Below are 18,118 nucleotides of genomic sequence, written 5' to 3' on the forward strand. Positions count from 1 at the left end.
TCGTGTGGGTGTCTCTCCTACAGTGGATTAGCTTCCGTTCAGGCTGTCCCTGGTCTTGTGCCTTGTCCTTTCCAGAATATGCTGTAGGCAACCTGTACCAGATGTATGGTTGACAGATAAATGGGGGATGGATGGATGGATGTCTTTAATAATTGATAGTAAACGGTTCAATAGCTACAATGATAGATGCTCTTTAGTCCTACTGGTATTCTCAGTTCTCGGTTTTCCTGCTTGGTAGAGTGGTTACATACAGGAAGTAGATTTGCAAGTTTGTGCTGCCTGACTGCATTAAACAGCAGCTGTGGAAACTTCTGAGAGGATTAAAGAGGGACATTCGAGTCATTTCACAGTCACTGGTGCACAGACATGATGGCTTTACTGGGACTGTTCCTCTGGACACTGGCCCTGTCTGTTCAAGGTGAGTGTCCTCACTATGAGACCAAGACAATGTCTCTCCTTTAAGAACTCATTCTAACTCATTGTTGTTTAGTTCTATGATATTGTGTTAACCTCTAAACATTTACACCAAGCTTTATTATTGTGAAGAAATATTTGTTATGATAAAAAAGATGATTCTCATGCTTTAATTGCAGGCTCTGGGGCTCAGATCATCCTGACTCAGAGTCCTGCAGTGGAATCAGTCACTGTAGGAGGCACTGTCACTCTGAACTGCCAATCCAGCAGCTCTTCAGTTGGGAGCTACTTAGCCTGGTATCTACAGAAACCTGGAGAAAGTCCCAGACTTCTCTTCTCCTCAGTGGGTAGCAAGGTGTCTGGGGTTCCAGGCCGTTTCTCCGATAGCCGTGATGGCACAAATTTCAGGCTGAAAATCAGTGGAGTGCAGGCTGAAGATGCAGGAGATTATTACTGTCAGCAGTATTATAGCGGGTACACACAGTGACACAGGCCAGTACAAAAACCTCACTCAGCTGTGCATATGCTCAGTCTAGGAAATTTAAACAACTACCAAAATTGCCAGATTGTTCAAAATAGATCCTGACTACTGTTTACTGGATTCTGGTGTTCCTTCATAAGCTGAGACCTGGATGGTGAGCGCTTATTTTCTTTTTTTGTTCAATTTCAGCTTTGTGTATATAATAGTTGTGTCCTAGAACGATCAAACTGAGTTACATCTTCCTTTGTTTTGAAACACATTTTATTGTCATTCACGTACTACCCTTTTGATTAGTTACTTAATGTTTCAGTGGATTTTCCTTTATATATGTTTCTTATTATGATAGTTATATTTCTTATTGATGTTTGGAGCTGTGATACAGAGACTTAGGTTTAATCACAATCAAAATTTACTTTGTCAGGTGTTGCCTACATATACTGGATTTCTTTTCCAGTATCATTGAACGCATCCAACAAACAACATAAATTAAAAAATTAATGTCTCGTCCTGTCTGTCCGAGCCTCCTGTGTGCCACGCCCCCTCTTTAACCTCGTGTGAAATCCCGATTATCAGCTGTCTCTTATTTCCATTAAGTCCTGTGTATTTCAGTCCGCGTTCGAGTATGTTTCCCCAGTTTTGTAATTGACATCGTTGCTGCCTATATTTCCCGTGTTCGCTGTATTCTCCCCAATAAACTGAGTTTCCCCGTATCTTGGACTCCCGTGCTTCCCTGCTCGACATGTCCGCAGCTGGTCATGACGATTAAACAGTTTTAAAATATACATAAATGTTAAAATCAGTTCAGATTACTGTCGGTAAATCAGTATTTACTACTGAACTAAACTGAAAATAACGTGTTTATCATTATTGAGTTGATAAGTGTGTTACACGCATTTGACTTTGTCCCTTGGGCACTGGCTATCTAAGCTTGTAAAAAATCATGGGTAATGCTTAATCACCATTTTTTTCACTAGATGGCGCACTTTTCAAACGATTATGATTAATGTCAAATCAAGTTAGTAGTTAATCATGCTTTTAGTAAACATTCACTTTATAAAGTAGAATCAAAATGAAATACACTGCTGGTAAAGAAAATGACATGAAACGCAAAATGCATAAATTATTCAGTTAGTCGAATAATAATCAGAATCATAATTAAAAAGACATTTCTATTGAAAACGTCCTATATAATCACAATTAGATATCCCTGTCATTGTGCATACATTGTTAATATACACTAAACTGCAGTAAATCTATAAACACCATTGTCATTTACCATCATTTAGCCTTCAATGCACTTTCCATGAGCAGCCAGCTACTCAAAAATGATGGTCTTAAGTTATAATTTGTTTTTTGCTTTAAAGACATTTGTGATAATGGCTGTCGGTGCTCTTACTAAGATGTAGGTTAATTCATTAATTCATAACCATGTCTCCAGTGCAGGGTTGAAGTGAGCCGGGTGCCTATCCCAGGAAATACAGGACATGTGGCCGGGATCCCTGGAAAATGTCACTCCATAGCAGTGCACAGACACCCACTAAGAGCAATTTAGAGGCCCTATGTTTCTCCAAACCAAGCTTCTGTCTTCATTTCTTTTCATTGCTCATCTCTCCTGCTCACCTGTAATTCAACCATATACTTCTTAGCATTTGGTTACTAAAAATCTTATGCAGGTATGCCATCCTGAAACCTCACTTGTTTATTCACATTGATAGGATAAGACAGCGGACGGAACCACATTGCATAGGGCTGCATGGGCAGCAGATGGAATCTTTCTTTGGGGAAAATAAGGTCTTTTTATCAGGGAGAACCGAATGGGGAAGGAACAGGATGGACAGCAAACACTAAGGACGTATGAACAGGAGCTGCTGTTTCCACAGGGACTGAAATGGATCCCAAATGAACAGGTGGGGGGCAGGAAGAGCTCAGACTGTCAGGGGTTTCAGGAAGGACTGGCAGAGCTGTGAGGCCTGAGGCTTCGTCTCGCTCACTAGAGACGAAGGGCAAAAACAGACCACAGCAATGTAAAGCCATTACAGCAGGACAGGCAGTTATTTTCTGTGGTGGGTCAAAGTCAGTGGAGGCCATTCTTTAATGATTATTTTCATGTCCCATCAATGCTATAATAGAAAACTTGGAGGGGCTCTTTTTCTGAGCTGGTATGGAAGTAGCAGCTGCATTTTTTAATTATTGATGGGCAGGTGGAAGTAAAGAGCCACCAAAGTGTCACCTGACTGCACCTCCCAGGACCGGCTTGTCCCCCTCTCACATTGGGAGTCCTCTGCGGTCCCTTTGCAAGAAATTGCCTTTGCTTTCACATTCAATTATTTAAAATTAATATGGTTTATAAACAAAGAATAATAAAACTTTTGTGTACTCATAAATGAGGCAAAGAACGGCCATGCTTCTCAGAAAATATTATTAATATTCTTAAATGCATTTCATTCATCATTGAGTGCAACACAAGACATGACACAGAAGCAACCTAATCAAAATTAGAAAAATATTATATATATAAAAGGATATTAGTAAAACTCGTACTTTCTGCATTATAAAGTACTTCATAGAAGCGTGTAGCACAGCACAGTAAAATACAGTAATCAGCTGCTCATCACAGGTGACGCTGGGCTCATCTACTCTGAACATTCGGCGCTCTGTAGTTCTGCAAACAGACACCTTCTAATCTAACTCTTTAAAACAAACAAAGCTGCAAAATTGCAGCTCAGCTTAACAGTGGGGTGCAGAAAGGCGTCTGCAGAGGCACAAGCCTTGAAATGGTTCTGGGGACAAAAGGCGGCTCTACTTGGTACCATATAGGGGGACCTAATACAGTGGCTATTAAGAGCTGGACTCTGTTTGGACTTTTTTGAGTTCCATGAAAGCCTGGACTCAGGAGAAGGAAAGCAGTTGATGATTAACAGACATGCCATCTGTTTCTTATAACGTGTAATATAGCCATACAGTACATTTTAAAACTATATATATATACAGTATCCTTGACAAAAATGACAAGTAATGATCCATTCATTTAACCAGACTGCTGTGTGTTTAAAATGACCACATGGTGGAGCCAGAGTGCCCCAGCAACCCCTCTCTGTATATCCATTTAGAACATGGATGGATGACATATATTTCAATATTATTGTAACTTCATCCAAAAGGAAGGGTGACTTAAAGGACAGAACTGACATGACACAGGGAGAATATACAAGTGCTACAGGTCAGATTTGAACCCCCAACCCTGAAAAAGGGAGGCAACAATGTTACCCACAGAGTCACTGTGTTGTCCTTTTTGATATAATACTAAATGATTTCTTTGGTGAGGCTCCGGATCCCCATGACCCTGCATAGGACAAGCAGGTGTCAAAGATGGATGGATGGATGGATGTGTTAGTGTACAGTACATGTGGGATAGACATAAAGTCACATCTCTCAGACACATTGGAGGGAGATTGTACAATGGATCCCCGATCCCTGGTGATTATGGATATTTTTACACTAATGGATACCAATCTCAGGAATGGGCATTAAGCATAATGATATAAAGTAATTTGTCATCCTCTTAGCCTAAGAGAGTCACTTACAATGGAGAGTGACAAACTGATAAACTAGCAATTTGATTGTTACGTCATGTTTTTAATTTTTATAATTTTCAAATACTTACAACAGCTTGCTGCATTACTAAATAGCTGACACTCGTGTGGGTGTCTCTCCTACAGTGGATTAGCTTCCGTTCAGGCTGTCCCTGGTCTTGTGCCTTGTCCTTTCCAGAATAAGCTGTAGGCAACCTGTACCAGATATATGGTTGACAGATAAATGGGGGATGGATGGATGGATGTCTTTAATAATTGATAGTAAACGGTTCAATAGCTACAATGATAGATGCTCTTTAGTCCTACTGGTATTCTCAGTTCTCGGTTTTCCTGCTTGGTAGAGTGGTTACATACAGGAAGTAGATTTGCAAGTTTGTGCTGCCTGACTGCATTAAACAGCAGCTGTGGAAACTTCAGAGAGGATTAAAGAGGGACATTCGAGTCATTTCACAGTCACTGGTGCACAGACATGATGGCTTTACTGGGACTGTTCCTCTGGACACTGGCCCTGTCTGTTCAAGGTGAGTGTCCTCACTATGAGACCAAGACAATGTCTCTCCTTTAAGAACTCATTCTAACTCATTGTTGTTTAGTTCTATGATATTGTGTTAACCTCTAAACATTTACACCAAGCTTTATTATTGTGAAGAGATATTTGTTATAATAAAAAAGATGATTCTCATGCTTTAATTGCAGGCTCTGGGGCTCAGATCATCCTGACTCAGAGTCCTGCAGTGGAATCGGTCACTGTAGGAAGCACTGTCACTCTGAACTGCCAATCCAGCAGCTCTGAATTTCAGAGCAGCTTAGCCTGGTATCTGCAAAAACCTGGAGAAAGTCCCAGACTTCTCTTCTCCTCAGTGGGTAACAAGGTGTCTGGGGTTCCAGGCCGTTTCTCCGATAGCCGTGATGGCACAAATTTCAGGCTGAAAATCAGTGGAGTGCAGGCTGAAGATGCAGGAGATTATTACTGTCAGCAGTATTATAGCTTTCCGTACACACAGTGACACAGGCCAGTACAAAAACCTCACTTTGCTGTGCTTACGCTCAGTCTAGGAAAACAACTACCAAAATCAGCAGATTGTTCAAGATAGATCCAGACTACAGTACTTTACTGGATTCTGATGATCTTTTATACCCCGAGACCCTGTACTGGATGGTAGGTGCTTATTTATTTATTTAATTTATTTTTATTTGTTCATTTTCATTAGGAAATGGTTTCATCCTTTAATTTATTGTGCTATGCAGCATACCTTTTAGCATTTATCTCTTCTATAGTTTCTATGATGAAAAAATACTTTTATAAATCTGAATATTTATTACTGGTTTATCTGTCCAATTTTATTCATCTTTGCAATGTACACAGAAGTTAATTGAACTCTTTAAACATGATATATCTTGAGACAGAGTAACATAACATGTATCAGCTTTATAATAATTGTGTTCTAGAATGATCAAACTGATGAGTTACGTCTTCCTTTACAGACACACCATCTACGGACTTGTCCTCTTATTGAATATTTAATGGTTCAATGGATTGTCCTTCATATATGTTTGTTAGTCTACTATAATAAAATAATATAATATAATGTAATAGTTATTTTTGTTATTGTTGTTTGAAGCTGGGACACCGTGGTTTTAGGTTTAATCACAATCAGAATTCCCTTTGCCAGGTACCCCTACATTTATTGTATTTTTTTTGCCAGTATCACTGCATGCAACCAATCAAGAACATAAATTTCAAAATAATACAGATTCAAAATATACGGTACAAACAAAAGTGTAAATCAGTACAATTTACAGTTAGTAAACCAGTAATTAATACTAAGCTAAACTGGAAAAAAATGTTTTTCACTACTGAGTTCTGTGTTATCCGTATTTCACTCTACCCCTTGTACAGTGGATGCCAATCGTTAATTAATGCAGTCCAATCCCTGATTCATTCTGATCACGGCTAAGCTTGGAACAAATCACATAGTGAAATGTCTTTCACTAGATGGCGCACTTTTCAAACGATTATAATTAACGTCAAAACAAGTTCGTAGTTAATCTTGCTTTTAACGAACCAAAAGGAAATACATTGCAGGCAAAGATGATGCCACATGTAACTATAAATAATTCCATTAGGGAAATAATCATCAAACTCTTAATTAGAAAAAGAATGACATGCTGTACTATATCTGGGTGATTCCTGTTTTGGACCACATATTTGGCTGTCTGTTTTCTGAAAATTGGAATGATTGTATTTTATGCTTTAAACATTTTGTCAGGACTATACCATACTTAGCTATGAGGAATGCATGTTTGCCAAGCTCAGGGGTTGAAAATATTATAGTTATGGGATGTTTTTTGTATATATTTCTCCAGACGTTTTCCACCCTGTTAGGGACATGTACATGGTAATCACAGAGTTTAAATAATGTACAAGTCAAACAATACTGAACTTTTCTGGGATACAATGTGTCCCTTTTGCTATGATAAAAGTTTCATTCTTGTAGCATTAACAATTTTAATTTTATGAAGAGTACAATGTCAGAATAATGGAATCTGTGCATTTTTTTGTCCCCATTTTGTTGTCTTGTGTCACGCCCAGCTCCGTCCGATCCTCGTGTGTGCCATGCCTGTGATCACCTGTTGCTTGTTCAGTTCAGCCTGTCGTTAGTATTTAGTCCATGTCTCGGTCAGTATTATCCCAGTTCTGTCATTGTATTGTCATGATGTTTGCTGTTCGTCTGCTTGTCTGCCCAGAATTAACCCCCTTTTTTGAGAATTCCCGGCTTACTCGCCAGCTTCCCCGTTTGCCTACTTGCCTATACGTTACATCTTGTATGAGGAATTTTATTCGTTAGAAATAAAAGTATATGTAGATGCATTATATGTACCTCATTTAACAAAACAATATACAAATATACCAAACACTTACTGTTGTGATTAGAATATTTTTTTAACCATTGCCTAACAGGGTGGAATAGAATATAACAGGGTGGAACCGAGTAGGTCTCTTAACAAGTAGATCACAACAACAATAACAACTACTACAACTAATAATAATAGTAATAATAATAATAATACCACTGTAGTAACATAAATAATTAAGAAATACTCTCATAAAATAATACTTTTTGATTATATCATTATTATTCATTATCATACACAAGAAATACACTCAAATAATAAATCTATAATAAGTCATTTTAATGAAAATAATAAATATTCTTGTACAATTTCTACTCAGTAGGCTGCATACAGGTATCCCATACATAGCCTAACAGGGTGGAACTTAACAGGGTAGAATATTTCTAGCTCTTTGAGTGAGCAACATTTAGCTAGCACTCACTCTACAGCTGATCAGCATTTAAATAGCTATTTTTAACATGTTTTAAAAAATATTTTTTCCAATAAATATTTCCCATAATATATACTGGATGGAACAAAACGAAGTTGACCAAAGTGCTACAAGTGTATCAGAATAAGAATAAATGCCAAAAATAAACTTAAAATCACATCTAAAATACATTAAAATTTAAAATAAATAAATTAAAATTAAAATTAAATAAAAATGAAAAATAAAATAAAAAAAAACAAATTAAAAATGTCAACATGTTATGCTGTACCAAAGGCCAAAGTGAACAAACGTGTTTTGAGAAGTGATTTAAAAACAGATGGAGAGGATGCTTGTCTGACGTATAAAGGCAGCTCATTCCACAATTTAGGTGCTACCAAAGCAAAAGCCCGATCCCCTCTGAGCTTCCGACTAGTCCTAGGCACACTCAGAAGGAGCTGGTCAGCCGACCTGAAAGACCGAGAAGGTGTATATGGATGGAGGAGCTCAGAGAGGTACAGAGGGGCAACACCAGGCAGATACTTATAAACAAATAAAAGCAATTTAAATTGGATCCTAAAATGCACAGGCAGCCAGTGAAGACAACTTAGAACCGGGGTGACATGCTCATATTTGCAAGTGCCAGTTAAAAGACGTGCGGCAGCATTTTGAACAAGCTGCAGTCGAGAAATGGAGGACTGACTCACCCCAGAATGAAGTGCATTGCAGTAATCCAGCCGAGTGGTTACAAAGGCATGGATTACTGTTTCAAAGTGCTGTCGTGCTAGAAAGTGTTTAATTTTGGCCAGCTGCCTCAGGTGAAAGAAGCTAGATCTAACCACTGACCGAATCTGGCTTTCAAGCTTTAATTCAGGATCCATTTTAAAACCCAAATTTACAATCTCAAGTTTGCAGAATGATTTCAGAGTTTTCAAATCGACAGAGAGATTGCCAGCAGAACCAGGTCCAAACACCATCACCTCAGTCTTCGAAACATTAAAACAAAGAAAATTTAACGCCATCCAAGATTTGATGTCCTCCAAACATGTTTGCAGAGAGTTCACAGACAGCCCATCCTTCCTTTTAAGGGGAACATAGATCTGGCAGTCATCTGCGTAACAGTGAAAGGAGACACCATGTCTCTTGAGGATTGAGCCCAGGGGGAGCAGATAAAGAGAGAACAAAATTGGGCCCAAGATGGAACCCTGTGGGACTCCATGAGACAGTGGAGAGCAGGAGGACTCACAGTTACCTAGACGAACCGAAAAGGTTCGATCTTTTAAGTAAGACCTAAACCATTTCAAAGCCACACCTGTTATGCCAACACAATGTTCCAAACGCGAGATTAAAATCTCATGGTCGACAGTATCAAATGCAGCACTTAAATCGAGTAAAATAAGAACCACACTGTCACCGGAGTCACATGATAAACGAATATCATTAAAAACTCTTAAAAGTGCTGATTCAGTGCTGTGCATTGCTTTAAAACCAGATTGAAAAATCTCCTGGACGTTGTGTGCATTCAGGTGTGAAATTATCTGATTATATACTATTTTTTCCAGAACTTTAGATAAGAAAGGCAACTTGGATATTGGTCTAAAGGTCTGGGCATCTAGCCCAGGTTTTTTGAGAAGTGGCTGCACATCTGCATGTTTGAAATTTTTAGGTACCACCCCTGAGGTAAGACTGCCTTTTATAATGGTTCAAATTGTTGAGCCTACAGTAGAAAGAACTTCTTTCAAAAAGCGAGGGGGAACAGCGTCATAAGGTGAGCCTGAAGGCTTTAGGTGACCCACCACCTCCTGTGAAAGTTAAAGCTTACCTTAGTCTTCCAGTTGAATTTCCCCCCAAAAACAAATGTCACTTCGTGAAAATGGCTGAATACATTTGTAATCTTTTTAGGGAGCCAAGAAACTAGAGGCTCACAGGGTGGAAAATGAATCCGGGGACATATAATATATTATATAATTACAGAAAACAAAATAAGTTTTACCAGATTTGTTTCTTTCTCTAAAGGTAGTATACCCTAGTCTATCAAAATAATAAAGAATAAGTTTTGGTTTTTATAATTTTATAGTTTACTTTAATTTACTGGGACATGCTAAAATGAGCGCATATTCCAGAGAAATGGTGCTTTAAAGAGATGTAAAAAGATAAAAATAGTAATTTATCTTTGTTAGAGCAATAGAAAACACCTAAACACATAATAAAATAGATTTGTTATAAAGATTTGTCTAATTTTATAAAAGAATAAGAGTCTGTTAAACACGAGGACATGAATATGTGGCCCAAAACAGGAATCACCCATCTAGACAGTGGTACCTTTGGTATACATCTGCTTTGGAATAAGTCCAAGTTGGTATACGTCCTGTTTGGACCCGAAAAATGTTGCTTGGTATGCGACCTTTGTTTGGAATATGACTCGCGTGCTAGAACTTGTACGGGTCAAAATGAGTCAGGACACCGCGCGCTTCCCTTGTTTACCTCTCGAGACAAAGACTGCCCACAACGTGCTACCATTCAGTGAACAACCCGCACCATAACTCTCTTTTCATTTATTTCATCTAATTGCTTTTGTATTTATGTATTTTAGTATTAAGCATTGTTTACATTATTTTATACAACCCCATCAATGTATAATATGCCATTAACAATAGGATTTTTTTTCATGGGAACGGATTAATCATTTTCCCTTTATTTCTTATTGTAAAAATTAGTTTACCACTGTAATCAGAATTAAATATCCTTGTCGCCATGTATACTGTATATTGTTAATGTGCACTCAGCTGCCAGTGAATATATACACAGCATTGTTATTTACCATCAATTTACCATCAATTAAATTGCATGATTCCTTCAAAGCACTTTCCAGGAGCAGCCAGTTTCTCTCAAACGATGGTCTTAAGTTTTAACTTGTTTTGTGGTTTAAAGACATTTGTGATAATGGCTGTCGGTGCTCTTACTAAGATGTAGATTAATTCATTAATTCATAACCATGTCTCCAGTGCAGGGTTGAAGTGAACCGGGAGCCTGTACCAGGAAATACAGGACTTGTGGCCGGGATCCCTGGAAAGTGGAACTCACACTGGGAGTCCTCTGCGGCCCCTTTACATAAAATCGTCTGTGCCTTCACACACAATTATTTAAAATTAATGTACTTTATACTTGAAGAATAAGGATTTTGTGTACTAATAAACGAGGCAAATATTTTGAATATTCTTAAAAGTATTTACTTCATCACTTGAGCACAACACAAAATATAACATAGTAGTAAAACTCATACTTTATGCATTAAAAAGTAGTTCATGGAAGAGTGTAGCACAGCACAGTAAAAACACAGTAATCAGCTGCTCATCACAAGTGACGCTGAGCTCATTTAATCTGAACAGTCGGCCCTCTTCAGCGTTTGAGTGACAGCAGCCTGGCAGCCCTGATTGGCCACACAGACCACTGAGCCCGCCTTCTTCCACTCGTCCGCAGTGAGGCTCAGGCTGCTGCTCCAGCTGTACAGGCCGTCCTTCTCCAGGAGCCCGCGGCTCGTCTCCGAGTCTATGCTGTTACACCAAAGAGACTTTAGGTCAGAGTCTGATACAAACCTTGTTGAGTAACATGGCATACAAAGTGCAGCATGACAGTCAGGACTGGATCTAAGGGGGGGGCATTACAGAGCTAGTAGAAATGTCGCCACCCCTGTTGCCACTGTATATAAAAATCAGGAACATGAAATATGCATCAGACATTTTTGAGATATGTGAGTAGAGATTGTGCCTCCTGCCTGCTCCCTCTTAGATGCACAGTTGCTGTCTGTACAAGAAAAACCTGGACAGACTCTACCTTCTGAAGAAGTTCAGGTCTTTGATGTGTGTAGGAAGCAGCTGAGGATGTCTTACCCCGCCACAGTGGCCAGCACTTTGCTACCTGACAAAACCCATCAGGAGACCAGCTCCATCACAGGACTGACCCTGGACCCAGTGGGGGCAGTTACAGAGAAACAGATGCTGGAAAAATTGGAGCGTATCATGACCAATTCTGGACATGCCCTCCAGGGGGCGCTCTCCTGGCCAGCAGCTCATTCCACCACAGTGTGCCAAGAAGCTCTACTGAGGATCCTTCCTACCTGCTGACACCAGGTACTACAATGCCTCCTTCCTTCCTGCCAGCCGCATCCCTACCCATTACACATGCCAGTAAGCAGAGAGCACCTGACTTTTACTCAATTAATTGTGCATAGATGACCTGTACGTTTTATATACTTAATTCCTGTACCATATTCTGTATACACTACATGTGGTGTCTTTGCACTTTGTTTTTGCAGTATGTGTCTGTATTTGTGTGCTACATGCAAATGAATTTCCACCTTGGATCAATGAAGAATATATTATCTTAAATTCTGGAAAACTGTAGAAAAGGACTTGCAGTGAGTTGCATTGTTTAGAATCATTTAGTTCAATATTTAGGTTAATAATTGAACACACAGTTTGCATTTGTTTATTGGTGTGTGAAAAAGTATGAGTTGTACTGTCTTAGGTGATTGGTGCTACTTAGTGTTCACATTAATTAAACAGGCAATATTTTAAAAGATAATTTTTTGCATGAATTAAATATAATTAAATAATAAGCTCCGGATTAATACTGCAGATATCCCACATTTCCTGGAAGTTCTTCTGCAAATTCACAGCAGTTCCCTGACCCTTGCGAACAATGCACAGTGTCCTAGAAATATGTCTTTGCGTTATTCAGCGACGGTAAGCGGGGCTCTTATTGAATGAACATAAAGCGGTATACAGTACGACCATATTACCACCCAACCATAGCTAGCACACCCATCCACCACCACCTCCTAATCCGCCTTCCCGAAATCAATATGACTAAGGTGGAATGTCTGCAAGTGGGTGTACAAAATGGTTGGATGGACAGATGGATGGATGAATCGATGGATGTCTTTAATAACTGATAGTAAATAGTTCAATAGCTACAATGATAGTTGCTCTTTAGTCCTACTGGTATTCTCAGTTCTCGGTTTTCCTGCTGGGTAGAGTGGTTACAAACAGGAAGTAGATTTGCAAGTTTGTGCTGCCTGACTGCATTAAACAGCAGCTGCGTGAATTTCAGAGAGGATTAAAGAGGGACAGTCGAGTCAGTTTAGAGTCACTGGTGCGCAGATACAATGGCTTTACTGGGACTGTTCCTCTGGACACTGGCCCTGTCTGTTCAAGGTGAGTGTCCTCACTATGAGACCAAGACAATGTCTCTCCTTTAAGAACTCATTCTAACTCATTGGCCTTTAGTTCTATGATATTGTGTTAACCTCTAAATATTTACACAAAGCTTTATAATTGTGAAGAGATATTTGTTATGATAAATAAAAGATGATTCTCATGCTTTAATTGCAGGCTCTGGGGCTCAGATCATCCTGACTCAGAGTCCTGCAGTGGAATCAGTCACTGTAGGAGGAACTGTCACTCTGAACTGCCAATCCAGCAGCTCTTCAGTTGGGAGCGACTTAGCCTGGTATCAGCAGAAACCTGGAGAAAGTCCCAAACTTCTCTTCTACTACGTGGGTAACAAGGTGTCTGGGGTTCCAGGCCGTTTCTCCGATAGCCGTGATGGCACAAATTACAGGCTGAAAATCAGTGGAGTGCAGACTGAAGATGCAGGAGATTATTACTGTCAGCAGCATGATAGCTTGCCGTACACACAGTGACACAGGCCAGTACAAAAACCTCACTCAGCTGTGCATACGCTCAGTCTAGGAAATTTAAACAACTACCAAAATTGCCAGATTGTTCAAAATAGATCCTGACTACTGTTTACTGGATTCTGGTGTTCCTTCATAACCTGAGACCTGGATGGTGAGCGCTTATTTTCTTTTTTGTTCAATTTCAGCTTTGTGTATATAATAGTTGTGTCCTAGAACGATCAAACTAGCGAGTTACATCTTCCTTTGTTTTGAAACACATTTTCTTGTCATCCACGTACTACTCTTTTGATTAGTTACTTAATGTTTCAGTGGATTTTCCTTTATATATGTTTCTTATTATGATAGTTATTTTTCTTATTGATGTTTGGAGCTGTGATACAGTGACTTAGGTTTAATCACAATCAAAATTCACTTTGTCAGGTGTTGCCTACATATACTGGATTTCTTTTCCAGTATCATTGAACGCATCCAACAAACAACATAAATTAAAAGAATAATGTCACGCCCTGCTCGTCCGATCCTCCTGTGTGCCACGCCCCCTCTTTAACCTCGTGTGAAATCCTGATTATCAGTTGTTTCTTATTTCCATTAAGTCCTGTGTATTTCAGTCCGCGTTCGAGTATGTTTCCCCAGTCCTGTCACTGACGTTGCTGCTGCCTATGTTTCCCGTGTTCGCTGTATTCTCCCCAATAAACTGAGTTTCCCCGTATCTTGGACTCCCGTGCTTCCCTGCTCGACATGTCCGCAGCTGGTCATGACTGTAATGTAATAGGGTTTGAGCCATGCGGGCATTCGTACGTGATGACGTAACGCGGCAGTTCCAGAGCGTATGGCTCAGTGTTAACACAGGCACAAGGTAGGCACGAGCAAGTGTTCATTAAAAGCCTTGAAAACAACATCGGTCGTCCTGTTACATATATACCAATATATTACATGGTGTCAGAAGTGAAAGGCGGAAGAAGAGATGGCGCAGTTTCAGCCCCCACCGAATTTGAGTTTGCAAGGCAATCTCGCAGAGAATTGGAGGAATTGGATTCAGCGCTTCGAACTCTTCTGTACTGCCAGTGGCGTCGCGGAAAAGTCACAGAAGGTACAGTGTGCAACTTTTCTACATGTAGCGGGAGATGAAGCGATTAGAGTATGTAATACGTTTGAATTCGGGGACGACGAAAGAGACAAAATAGACGTACTGAAGAAGAAATTTCAGGATTACTGTGAACCGAGAAAAAACCTGCCCTACATAAGGCATCTATTCTTCACACGAGCTCAGAATCCAACGGAGTCTTTTGACGCTTATGTCACGGATCTAAAAAACAAAGCTACGGACTGTGAGTTTGGATATTTGCATGACTCCCTGGTACGTGACAGAATAGTATGTGGTATAACCAACGACCAAGTGAGAGGCAGACTGCTAAGAGAAGCGGATCTGACATTACAAAAGGCTATTGATATTTGCCGTGCAAGCGAGATCACAACTAGCCAAGTCAAAATACTGACCGAAGAGGCAGTAGTAAACAGGATAAGAGCAGTGAGGCCAAAAGAGAACAGGTCTAAGACTGGTCCAGAAAAGACTGAACAAAAGGAAATACGCTGCAACAGATGTGGTTTTAAACACATGACAAACAAATGTCCTGCAGTGGGTCAAACATGTAGAGTTTGCCTAAAGAAAAATCATTTTGCTAAGATGTGTAAATCACGAGGACACCTGAGCTAACAAGGAAAGAAGGTCCATACAGTCGAGCAGAATGGGGTTGAAGAGAACTTGTTTATTGGAACAGTCGACTTGGAGCATGAGAAACACACTGAAATGGTTGAGATACCAGTGGAAGAAACAGTGAAAAAAATGTGGACTGAAAAGCTGAGAATAAATGGTAAAGAGATAAACTTTAAACTAGATACAGGGGCAGACTGCAATGCAATGTCAGTTAAAACTCTGAAAGCACTCACAACTACAGGCAGACTCAGAGTGAGTCAAAGCAAACTTGTTGCATTCTTTGGCCAAAAGATAGCGCCATTGGGTAAGAAAACACTAAAGTGTGAGTACAAAAACAGAAAATACGAAATAGAGTTTGAAATCATGAAAGAAGAAGTTCCAGCTATACTGGGAGGACACACATGTGCACATCTGAGCCTAATAAAGAGAATGCACAAGGTAGAGAAAGAAAGTGACATTCTTAACGAATATGAAGATCTCTTTAAAGGATTGGGTTGCTTACCAGGTGAGCACCACATTAAGATTGACCACAAAGTAGCACCTGTTGTGCACGCTCCAAGGAGAATTCCCGTAGCAATCAGGGACCAAGTAATACAGGAACTGCAGCACATGGAAAAAATGGGTGTAATTACAAGACAAACAGAACCCACAGAATGGGTGAGCAGCATGGTAACTGTGGTCAAACCACAGAAAATTCGCATTTGTATGGATCCAAAAGATCTAAATCAAGCAATTAAGCGAGAACACTATCCACTGCTGACAGTGGAGGAAGTTGTCTCACGAATGCCAAGAGCAAAGTACTTTTCAGTACTAGATGCAAACCAAGGGTTTTGGCAAATAAAATTGGATGAGAAAAGCTCAAAGCTCTGCACATTTAACACACCCATAGGAAGATACAGGTTCCTGCGGCTACCCTTCGGAATATCATCAGCACCAGAGGTGTTTCAGAGGTTAGTGGCACAGATGATTGAGGACCTGGATGGCGTGGTCAACATTGTTGATGACTTGCTGGTGTGGGGAGAATCCAAGGAGGAGCATGACAAGAGACTGAGAAGGTTGTTAGACAGAGCAAGAGAATACAATCTAAAACTGAACAAAAGCAAGTGCTATATCAGGACAACAGAAATCAAATATATTGGACATATACTCAGTTCAAGTGGACTCAGACCAGATGAGGAGAAAGTGAAGTCAGTGACACAGCTTCCCTCACCTCAGACCAAACAGGAGCTACTGAGATTCCTGGGAATGATCCAGTATCTCAGCAAATTCATACCTAACCTCTCAAGCATCAGCGCTCCATTAAGAAAGCTGCTGGAGGGAAGTACAGAGTGGTGTTGGGAAGAAATACAGCAGAAAAGTTTTGAACAACTCAAACAATTAGTCACAAATGCCCCGACCTTAAAGTTTTATGATGTCAACAAGCCAGTCACCTTGTCAGTTGATGCAAGCTCGGAGGGTCTGGGAGCAGTCATACTACAGGATGGACAGCCAGTTGCTTATGGCTCTAGAGCCCTCACTGACTGTCAGCGCAGGTATGCACAGATCGAGAAGGAGTTGCTAGCCATAGTCTACGGCTGTGAGAAATTTCACCAGTATGTTTATGGGAAAAACATTCAGGTTGAAAGTTGACCACAAGCCGTTGGAAAGCATCTTTAAAAAGCCTCTGCACCAAGCTCCAATGAGGCTGCAGAGGATGCTGCTGCGGCTACAAAAATATAGCCTTAACGTTACCTATATGCCAGGCAAACAGCTGCATATAGCAGACACTTTAAGTCGAGCATTCCTAAATGAGCAGAAAGAAGATCTGTTGGGAACAGACTTGGAGGTGAACACAGTTACATCTCAGCTTCCAATGTCAGATGAGAAACTGCAGAAGTTTATAAAAGCTACAGCAGAAGATCCTGAGCTACAGCAGTTGAAGGACATTACACTGAAAGGGTGGCCAGATGAAAGAAGTGCTGTTCCGAAAGTCATTCAGCCCTACTGGACATTTAAGGAAGAAATCACACACATGTCTGGACTGATGTTTAAAGCAGCCAAAGTCATTGTTCCAAGTCAGTTGAGGAATGAAATGCTGAACAAGATCCACGAGTCACACTTGGGAATTGTAAAGTGTAAAGAAAGAGCCAGAGACGTGCTCTATTGGCCAAAAATGTGTACACACATTGAGGAGATGGTCTCTCAGTGTGTCATTTGCAATGAAAACAGAAACAGTAACCCGAGAGAGCCATTAGTACTTTGTCCGATACCAGACAGACCGTGGCAGAAAGTAGGTACAGACCTCTTTCTTTACAGAGGGAGTGAGTTTCTACTGTGTGTGGATTACTTTTCAAAATTTCCAGAAATAGTCAAACTGTCAAGTACCACCAGTATTGATGTCATAGTAGCACTGAAATCAGTATTTGCAAGACATGGCATTCCAGATGTTGTCATTTCTGACAATGGTCCGCAGTATGCCAGTTCAGAATTCAAAGACTTTGCAAAGAGTTGGGAATTCAGGCACAATACATCCAGTCCTGGTCATGCTCAATCAAATGGTCAGGCTGAGAGGATGATACAGACTATTAAAAGTCTATTGAAGAAATCCGAAGGCCAGAATGGCGACCCCTACCTGTCCCTGCTGGAATATCGTAATACACCATTGGAAGGTGTAGGATTATCTCCAGCACAGTTGCTCATGGGACGGCGGCTGAAAGGAAAGCTACCTACCTCAAACATGTTGCTTACTCCTGAAGGAACTGTTCAAGTGCGAGAACGCCTGAGAGAGAAGCAGATGAAACAGAAACATTACTTTGACAGGCAAACACGGGAGCTGCCAGAATTACGAGCAGGAGAGAGAGTCCGGATGCAAAGAGGAGAGAGATGGGAGCCTGCGGTTGTCCTGCACAAGCAT

The 18,118-nt window shown here is 40.2% G+C and overlaps 1 long non-coding RNA gene and 1 gene segment (V, D, J or C); both read left to right on the forward strand.

Annotated features, from left to right (window-relative positions):
- The first annotated feature begins 4,880 nt into the window (after positions 1 to 4,880).
- LOC140588254 (uncharacterized) lies at positions 4,881 to 11,277 on the forward strand. 2 transcript variants are annotated; one of them, XR_011989617.1, is made up of 3 exons: positions 4,881 to 5,009; positions 5,185 to 5,647; positions 10,816 to 11,277. It is a non-coding gene; the product is annotated as an uncharacterized lncRNA (long non-coding RNA). The 2 variants fall into 2 exon arrangements; XR_011989616.1 differs by lacking the exon at positions 10,816 to 11,277 and adding an exon at positions 5,974 to 6,082.
- A 1,700-nt stretch (positions 11,278 to 12,977) lies between these two features.
- LOC140588146 (Ig kappa chain V region 3368-like) lies at positions 12,978 to 13,514 on the forward strand. The segment is given in 2 exon segments: positions 12,978 to 13,026; positions 13,204 to 13,514. Coding segments are annotated over 2 exon segments (360 nt in total).
- The last annotated feature ends 4,604 nt before the right edge of the window (positions 13,515 to 18,118 follow it).

Source organism: Paramormyrops kingsleyae, chromosome 3, assembly GCF_048594095.1.
Source record: "Paramormyrops kingsleyae isolate MSU_618 chromosome 3, PKINGS_0.4, whole genome shotgun sequence".
Classification (NCBI taxonomy): Eukaryota; Metazoa; Chordata; class Actinopteri; order Osteoglossiformes; family Mormyridae; genus Paramormyrops; species Paramormyrops kingsleyae.